General features: G+C 38.3%; 1 protein-coding gene across 3 annotated transcripts; it reads right to left on the bottom strand.

The window, feature by feature from the left end:
- Positions 1–373: 373 nt before the first annotated feature.
- On the bottom strand, positions 374–9218 carry snap29 (synaptosome associated protein 29). 3 transcript variants are annotated; one of them, XM_053624831.1, is made up of 6 exons: positions 9147–9218; positions 6299–6571; positions 1858–2051; positions 1555–1640; positions 1140–1235; positions 374–975 (listed from the first exon to the last, which is right to left on the bottom strand). In XM_053624831.1, exons 2-6 carry the CDS (start codon positions 6533–6535, stop codon positions 815–817), a joined length of 774 nt encoding a protein of 257 aa, XP_053480806.1. In that variant the 5' UTR covers positions 6536–6571; positions 9147–9218; the 3' UTR covers positions 374–814. The 3 variants fall into 3 exon arrangements, with proteins under 3 accessions (XP_053480806.1, XP_053480809.1, XP_053480808.1); XM_053624834.1 differs by lacking the exon at positions 9147–9218 and adding an exon at positions 9050–9111; XM_053624833.1 differs by lacking the exon at positions 9147–9218 and adding an exon at positions 6959–7071.
- Positions 9219–9679: the final 461 nt, after the last annotated feature.

Raw genomic sequence — 9679 nt, 5'->3', positions numbered from 1 at the left:
TTACTATGTTGGTTGCCCATAACTAGCCCATTTTTCACCTCAAAAAGTATTTAGATCTTGATAGGAACAGTTTATACTGTTATAGAGTTTACTTTACATCTTTTTGAAGGTTCGCGTTGCATGTCTTTAAAAAATGAATTCATGTGTTATGCAAAAATACACATTGCACAAACATTTATTAGCTGCCCCAACAAATACCCTTAAACATCTATTGTATGTAAGTTTCAAGTAAGCAGGTTTTCTTGTCTCTGTACTGAGAAATGTGTCAAAATTCTTGTTTGGTAGGTAGTAATCATACTGAAAAAGATTGAATGTTCCTTTGAACCTCACACTCAAAAAGTAATGACATGATAGAAACAAACATTATTTATCATTACAGTATAAAATGGGTATTCTTTATTTACTGCAACATATCATTGCCAACTTTTATTTTAAGACATTTTATAGACCATATACTTGCCTAGAAAAGCCTTACACAAAATAACCACAGGTTAGGTGAAATGTTTGATGTGATCTGGCTAAAAGATAAAAAATAAGATTAAAAATAAAAAGCTCTTTAGCTAAATATGTAGAGGAATCATCACATTCCTATTCTGCATATACTGATGCTTATGAAAACAGTAGAAGGTACAGAAAAGCAAGTATTAGCCTTCACCATCTGAAACTGATACCACTGTCATATGGTGGGGAGAGACCATCTAAGCTAAGACTCACTAATTAAATTGGTAAAACTGTTAAATTGGCTAATGGTCAAATAATATCCAAGAATGCACCAATATATAGATGACAATGAAATTAATGTCAGTCTCTAATCTCATTTTAGATTTTTGAGTTGGCGGTTGGTGGAGCTTATCTTGCCTTCCATAGAGTCCACTTTATTTATCAGAGAGTCCAGTAAGACATCTTGATCATCAATCTCTGCTTGCAAGCCCAGACCCAAATTCCTCAGTCGACTCAGACCCTTAGACATCTCATCTTGATACATCACACACACACACAGACACACACACACACACACACACACACACACACACACACACACACACACACACCATTTGAATGCACAAAGCAGGTAGTTTCTTTTAAAAAAAAAAAAATGTTTGTTCATTCCTTATTTTATTTCTTAATTAATTTCTCACCTAAGTTATTGTCCAGATGCTGATGAGCAGCTTTCAAATCTATATTGTTTGAGTATCCATTTTGAGATGATTCATTATCAAATGAAGCTCCAAAACCTATTTGGCCAAACATAAGATGTGAGCTTTATCTTGAACAAATAATGAAAAAAAATTATTATTTATTTTTTGGTTCCATAAATGATTATGTCTTTATTGACACCCACTGCATGTATATTCACACAGACAGATAAACATGACAGCTTTTCAGTAAAGAATATTACTTGCCACAAAACCAATTCCAGATATCCAGATAGTTCAAATAGCTAAAAGAACAAATACCTCAAAAGATTTGATATGGCTCAAAGCTGCAATGATGTCTGTATTTGCACATCAGCGTAACCACAGAGCCACTTCAAATAAGCAGAAAAAGACTTACCAGATGTGTCCGGTATCCTTAGGTTGGGATGGCTGGCCTCATATTTACCTTCATGCTTCTTGCTTTCTGCCAGTGTATTCTGTAATCTAACCGTTAGTCCACAAATGACATACAAGGACAAAAAAATTTTATAGCTGGCAGTAAATGTAAATTTTATACTCAAAATGTCTGAGTAGATTACTTGAGTAACAGTTTTGCAGTGTACAATATTGACTCCTAGCATTATTTTACAGTGAGCTATACAACTTTTATAACATATATAACTTAGCTTGACCATAATGAACAAATGTATAGACTTTGTACCTGTTGCTGGCCTCATAGACTGGTTGTTCCTTCTGTGGAGGCCTTGGCTCAGAATTTCCTTTGAAATAGTTAACCAAACCTCCCCATACACTCTTAATAGAGTTTATGTGCTTTTGACTAGTCTTCATGTCCTGTGCCATATTATCAACCATTCTCTCTGTCCTCTTCAAGGCCTCACCCTGACGAATCAACTCCTATTGAGACAAAGAACAAAATTACACATACATATACAGTGTATGGCCAAAAGTATGTGGACACCTGACCAGCACACCCATATTTGGGCCTTCCCCAAACTGTTGCCACAAAGTAGTAACCGCATGATTTTACAAGATTAACAATGCCCCTGTGTACAAAGTGAGCTCCATAAAGACATGGCAATGTTTATGTAGAAAAACTCAAGTGGCCCAAGCCCTGACCTCCACTAAACACATTTGGGATGAATTGGACTGCACACAATTGGACTGCACACCAATCCTAGTCATAGGGGTGGGCGATCTTCCCAAAAAATCATATCATGACCTTCATAACACAAACAGAAATTCACCATCCGCGAACTGAATTGCATTGAGATGTACTATCGAGAATATCCAGACCGGAACAAGCCTAGGGACTTATCTATTTGCACAATTAAAAACTTTTAATATTGCTTTTAATATTGCAGTTGTCAAGATGGTCATTAAAATGTATGTTAAACTTTATTTTAAATATTAAAGTTATCAACAGATAATAGATAACACAACCATTAAATAAGATTAATTATAGTTAGCTCTGATATATTAATATTATTAATTAATAATAATATTAATGAATATTATTAATTAATATAAATTAATATATATTAATAATATTAATAATAGTTGAGTTCTGAGTAATTACTTCTAGTGCTTTGATTCTAGTGCTTTCTTCAGATTGTTGGCAATTAGCTCCCCAGTGTGGTTTTCAGGGCAGTAGTTTGTTTGAAGACATGCACTTTTTAGCTTCCAGTCATCAATAAAATGGCTGGTTAGACTCAGGTATGTCTCAGATGTATGACTGGACCATAAGTCACTCATCGGTGCAAAAAATTTGTCGTGCTTTATTTGTGCAGCAATCCTCTGTCGGCATTCACTATATATGTGGGGAATGGCGGTATTAGAAAAATATTTGCGACTGGGCAGATCATAACATGCATCGAAAGTGTACATCAGTCCCTTGTTGTCCACAGCTTTGAATGCTTCCTATTTCCTTGGCTAGATAGAATGTGACCGCCTCAGACACCGCTTTCCATTGTTTGCTGCTTTCATCATATTATTTCGACTGCTCTAATGCGTCGATCAGTAATAACTGTTTGTTTTGGGACCTTGGGAGATACAGATGAGTGGGGATGTTGTACCGACCTCAGTGAAACACTCGCGGCATTTTCCTTTGGATTCTTAATTTTAAGGTGGTTGAAAAGATTTGTAATATTACCTCCGGAAGTGCTGACAACGTTTACAGATAACTTTGCTTTGAGAAATATCTGACTATGCATAGCCAAATCGCTGCCACACTACTGACGCTGAGTCCTTTTTTGGCACCAGCTCCTCATCTGGGGCGGCTGTGGTTCAGGTGGTAGAGCGGGTTGTCCTCTAATCGTAGGGTTAGCGGTTATCCACCATGCTGCTAGCTCATGTTGGTTTTCAAATACGTCAGGCATGAAAGATACATGATAGACACGTGATATAATTTGGCCAATCAGCATAGCCATCTAGTAGGCAATCATTCTGTTGTAGTTTTAACATTATTATGAGGACATAAAAGGTCATGATCTCCATGATTCGCTTGAAAAGTAGAATGTGGACATCTTCAAGATCGATCACGATAGAAAATAGTCAGTTCACCCACCTCTACTTTGTTGCTTGACATGAGTGCCGATCTCACTCATGCTGTTGTGGCTGAATAAACATAAATCCCCACAGCCATGTTCCAAAATCTACAGGAAAGCCTTCCCAGAAAACACACACACACACACACACACACACACACACACACACACACACACACAATATCCCTCCCTACCATGTCTTCACAGTGTTCCATGGTACATTTACTGTTTTGGAAATTCTTTTATACCCCTCTCCTGATCGAGACCTTTTGACAGTGAGATTCTGGGCATGCTTTTTGTGGAACATGGCTTCAGCAGTCAGATGAAACCAAGAAGATGTGAAGAAATTCCTAAAGAAACAGCTGATTTGTGTATTTGTGGCTTTCTACCTGTGCAGTTGTGGATTCTGAAACATTTCTAACATCAAGACATGCACATAAAACCACAAATAGGTGGACTCCACACACCGTCTACTCAAGACAATCAGATAACAGCCACTGACCAATTGCACTGACCAATCATAGCACATTCTCGCTCCAACCAATCATATCTGTGAATTTAATTTGTTTTTGTGAAACTCCAAACATATATTTGTCGATATCATTCTATTTATTTGTGAATTTGTTCAATTTTGGTGAATATCACTACATTTATTTGTTGATCATAATCTATTTATTTGGAAATATAAAACAATTCTAACCACATATCTCACAGTCACATAAACTCTCATCCACAAACAAGAGGCCAAACTATCAGTAACCTCATCTACCCTCCTCTGTTGTCTAAGTCTCAAACAGCAATGGTAGGTGGGCTCTGGAATTGTCTGCTGTAAAGAAAGCTGACTTCATCTTAGCTTTAGCTTATCATTACTCTCTTTACTTTCTGGCACAAACCGAGACCTGGATATCGCCATAGATCTCAGCTACACCAGCTGCTCTGTCCTCTGCCTATGCTTTCTATCACACTCCATGAGAATCTGGCAGGGGTGATGATACAGGTCAGCTGTTGTCTCAGAGATGGTGCTTCACACCTCTCTCCCTTTCTTATCTCAACATCCCATCCTTCGAATTCCATGCAGTTACTGGTACCTCCCCGATCAACCTTCTCATCATTGTCATCTACTGCCTTACTGGTGCCTTAGGAGACTTCCACTGAAGAAATGGACATGCTCCTCAGTCTTTTCCCTACTGACAGCACTCCTCTTACTGTCCTCAGAGACTTCAACCTCCCATCCATCAAGCTCCAGTCCTCTTGCCTTCTCCTTCTTCTGCATTCCTTCTCATTCACATTCTCCTTGACACAAGAAGGCTTGGCATGAAGTTGGTGTTACAATTATTCCCAAAGTTCAATAGGGTGGACATTAGGGGTGCATGAGTGCAGGCCAATTAAGTTCTTCCAAACCAACCTTGGTAAAGCATATCTTTATAGACCTCTCTTTGTGCACAGGAAAAATGTCATGCTGGGACAGGTTTGGGCTTGGCCCAATAGAGTTCTAATGAAAGGAAATCTTAATGCTACAGCATACAAAGACATTCTAGACAACTATGGGTTTCCAATGTTGTGGCAACAGTTTGGGGAGTGTCCAAATACAGGTGTGATAGTCAGGTGTCCACATACTTTTGGCCATATAGTATACAGCTTAAAGAATTTTTATTCTAAAAATGGTGCATTTATGTTTTTAGTAAACTTTAGCAAAGTGCCAACTCACATCCCATTTTCACTCTAACCTCCACCCAGTTATCTACATAATAAAACAGACACTCAATATTCATATTCATAGTAGTTCAGTAACAAAGAAGAGCAATGAATTTATACTACAGTTTAGCAGCAGTAGCTAGCTACTGTAGGTACTGTTAGCAATAAATCTGCTGATTGTGTGTGTGGAAGTGGGGGTGTGCTCGAGTGCCAGTTTGTGAATGGAGGGCGGAGCCTGAGAAAGTGAATGGTAAGGAGTGCACACCTGCAGGGAATTCTACTAATGAGTGTGTGTTTCTTTGCAGTGAGCTGAGGCGAGGATGAGGGAGAGAGATGCGCTCCGAGAGAGAGAGAGAGAGAGAGAGAGAGAGAGAGAGAGAGAGAGAGAGAGAGAGAGAGAGAGCGCGCGTGCAACCAGCAGAGAGACATGCGTGTGCGTGCATGTGATTAAAGAGCTGAAAAGCTAAAGTAAAAATTAAAGAGCCTTTTGAGTTGTTCCAAGCCTGCCTTGCTTCCTCATTTCTGCCCGAACTTGGGAAAGTGTAGCAGTATGCTTAATATAAGGATCAACATACACAGTCAGCTTCGATGATAATAGTGTTGTGTAATCTGTTGTTCCAAAATGTGTTATAACCTCTATGGGGCGTTTAAATAACATCTATGAATGTCAATAATTTTCACATATTTTTGAGAGAAAAATTTGTGGTAAAGTCCTCACAATCTTCTAGCCTATTTATATTAGAGGAAAGGCAAGTACATGCACAAAATTTGAATCGCTGTATAAATGTTGATTTTATAACTGTTATATTATACTTTTTGCCCATATTCTCCAAAAGGTGTTGTTAATTCTGGAGTTTACTACAATTCCTTTGTGAGCATTTTTGTCATGTAAAATTCTCTAACCTCTGCTGTCTCTGTCCCGATTTTCTCAGAATCATAGATGAGGCAGAGGGAACGACTGCTGCTGTCCATGGCAGAGTGAGCTGTGCGCATCACCTCTTGCTTCAGCTGCCTCTGGCGTCGATCTGCTGGGTTCATTGTGCTTTCTCCTTCATAACCATCATCGAAGTTAAAGCGTTTTGCTGCTGGTGTGGCATGCTCTTCATCATCTGCAAACGGGTTGTGTGAGTTTGGATACATTGCCACCCTCAGACAAGGTCTGGATTATGTGGAAGCCTATATCAAAAGGAATGGGAAATGGTTGAATCTTCTCAAGTCTTTGCAATAAAATGTGTAAATATGTGCAATGTGTAAATAAGGCAACCGGCCAATAACAGGTCTAATTAGCTGCTTACCCACCCACAGACTAGCCCATGCTAATTTAGGGGAGAGCACTTAGAGAATGCCTCCACAGCCAACAAGTTTAGTCGTACATCTGACCTTGCTGTGACCGTGACCCTGATATGTTCTCATCTGCTGGTTTCAATTTCCATATTCTAAAAACATTCAACCACTTGTTCTTGAGCTTTTGTGCTAATCACATACACACACACACACACACACACACACACACAAAACCCAAAAACATACTGTGGTGGAGGACTAACAAAGCAATTCATTTACCTTGCAGCATCTGCAGGAAGTAGATTATGGATAAAAAATTTCTCCAGAAAAAAAAAAACAATGGTGAAAAAAGGTGAATAAGCTAAATAAAGAAAGTTGGTAAACTAGTTATTACTATAGTCGTGGTGTCTCACTGAGGTCTTCACGCCCTTGACATGCACTACAAGATAATACATGTTATTTGCGTCATCTAATATATTATATTATATTATATATATAGAAAAATCTGGAATTTTTTAACATTTCAATTATTAACTTAATTTAACTATTTAAATTTGAGCAAATATTGTGATACTGTAATATTGACTATGACCACTGACCACACACAAATGGATTTGATCTAACATGGATCATCAGGTTTTACACAAACTTGTGGAGTCTGTGTCAGCTTGACTGCACACTGTCATTAAGGAAAACATTGACATACAAACTCTTAAAAAAAAAAAGAAACTCTTAAATTCATACAGTGGTGCTTGAGTTCATTTTGTGAAATTTAGAATTTAGTTTAAGTTTTCTAAAGTTTAGAATGTTCTATATTTCTGCATAAATGTGACCTAAAACATGGACTAAAATGTCTCCAAGCCGATGTGCAGGAATAACCGACAGTTATAGGAAACATATACTTGCAGTTATTGCTGCACAATTGGGTCACATCAGATACTGAAAGCAAAGGTTCACATATTTTTGCCACTCACAGATATGTAATAATGAATCATTTTCCATAAAAAATTACCAAGTGTAATATTTTTGTCTCATTTGTTTAACTGGGTTCGTGTTGTCTACTTTTAGGACTTGTGTGAAAATCTGATGATGTTTTAGGTCATATTTATACAGAAACATAGAAAAATCTAAAGGGTTCACACCACTGTATTTCTATGATTCTGCTTTTCACTCAAGTTGTTTCAATATCATTTGTAATGAAACCCTTGTGTGGTGTTCCGGGTATGCAGTGGTAAGTACCTACCAAAAGTGTTTCAAGGAAAGACAACTGGTGAACTGGTGTCAGGCTCATGTGGACAGCCAGGTGTGTGTGCATTGCTTACCTGGAGAAGAGGTGGCACCAAGATGCATTATGGGAAGAAGGCAAGCCACCATAGACAGTGTGATGCTCTGGGAAATTTTCTGCACGGAAACCTTGGGTCCTGGCATTCATGTAGATGTTACTTTGACATGTACCACCTACCTAAACATTGTTGCAGACCAAGTACACCCCTTCATCGCAACGGTATTTCCTAATGGCAGTGGCCTCTTACAGCAGGATAATGCACCCTGCCACACACAAAATTTGTTCAGGATTGACCTGACCTCCAAATCCCCCAGGTCTCAATCCAATCAAGCATCCATGGGATGTGCTGGACGAATAAGTCCGATCCATGGAACTCCCACTTCACAACTTACAGTACTTAAAGGATCTGCTGCTAATGTCTTGGTGCCAGACACCACAACACAACTCCAGAGGTCTTGTGGAGTCCATGCCACGACGGGTCAGAGCAGTTTTTGGTGGCACAAGGGGACCTACACAATATCAGGCCGTTGTTTTACTCATAAGCCTGAGTGCCTCTTCTAAAGCATCCATTTTTTCGTTTCGCGATTCGGGAAGTGTTTAAGTACCTAAAGAGGGTAACCGATATGCGTGCTACAAGATTAAATATTGGCAAGTAACACAGTCAAACATATTTTTTTCATTTATATGTATATCTGGATGGGACTAAAAGTATCAGAGGACCACTGAGATTGGCGAAGAACAGTAGGTAATAATTCAGCCTGTTATTTTCTCAGAGGAGGACGGATAAAAAAATCCACATGACCGATCCAAAATACAATAACAGAGTAACACTTGTGAACACTTGTTTTTTTTTTTTTCTTTTCTTTTTCCGAATAGGCCTTTTGGAAATCTCTAGCAATGTAAGAACTACATCCAAGTTGACATTGGATGAAAAATATAATGTATACAATGTATAATTACACACTTGTATTGTTGGTTTAATTGAAAGCGGAATTCGACTGCTACTGACAAAGCATAGGCAGCAAACAGCAGCAATAGGTTCCCTGTCGACAACCTCATGATTTACACCTAATTTAACGACTTACACTTCATGTAATGACTCCTTCCGTGACATTTTTCTAACACCAGCTTCAAGAAACATACTATTACAGTCATTTAAAAAATACCAAGAGCAGACCTTACCCGTTATCGCTGTCAGATTGTCCAAAATACTTCCTGTCTAGGCGTTGACGTCAAAAGGTGTGTTCGAAGCAACTGCTGCTGTATATGGTCGAAACTCGTGATTTCCGACCTCCGACTAGGAGAAGAAAACAAAAACAAATACGTGCTCCCTTAACCCGGAACTGCTACTCAGTAACTCGGGATGATCTCCTTTTAAAAATAAAAATAATAATTGAATCAAAGAGACATACAACCATATATTTTGCACAATAACAACAGGGGAATAAATGACACAACTCCAAATTCAGCATAAATTATAACATATTGAGCAAAGTACTCTATTCAAAAAGACGAGATGTATTCATAGACTTCATGTTCCGTCGCCCTGTTCACTGAGTCATAAAACATTTTTAAATCTATAGCCTACGAAAAATCTGAAACAGGGTTTGATGGCGGTTACCTTCGCTTTATGCAAATAAAAATGTCGAAGCAAAATTAACAATTTTATAGTGTCATGAACTAGACAAGCCAGTGTTACAGTCTAAAAACAATCC

This window comes from Ictalurus furcatus, chromosome 5 (genome assembly GCF_023375685.1).
Source record: "Ictalurus furcatus strain D&B chromosome 5, Billie_1.0, whole genome shotgun sequence".
Taxonomy (NCBI): Eukaryota; Metazoa; Chordata; class Actinopteri; order Siluriformes; family Ictaluridae; genus Ictalurus; species Ictalurus furcatus.
Note: the sequence above shows the minus strand (reverse complement) of the source record. Positions and strands in the feature narration are given on the sequence as shown.

Excerpts from the sequence above, each read along its gene's own strand:
- snap29 (XM_053624831.1), bottom strand. The coding sequence starts at position 6,535 with ATGTATCCAAACTCACACAACCCGTTTGCAGATGATGAAGAGCATGCC. Across the intron at positions 1,641-1,857 it reads GTCTATGAGGCCAGCAACAG|ATTACAGAATACACTGGCAG; the intron begins GTACAAAGTCTA and ends ACTAACGGTTAG. Across the intron at positions 1,236-1,554 it reads AAGGATACCGGACACATCTG|GTTTTGGAGCTTCATTTGAT; the intron begins GTAAGTCTTTTT and ends TTGGCCAAATAG.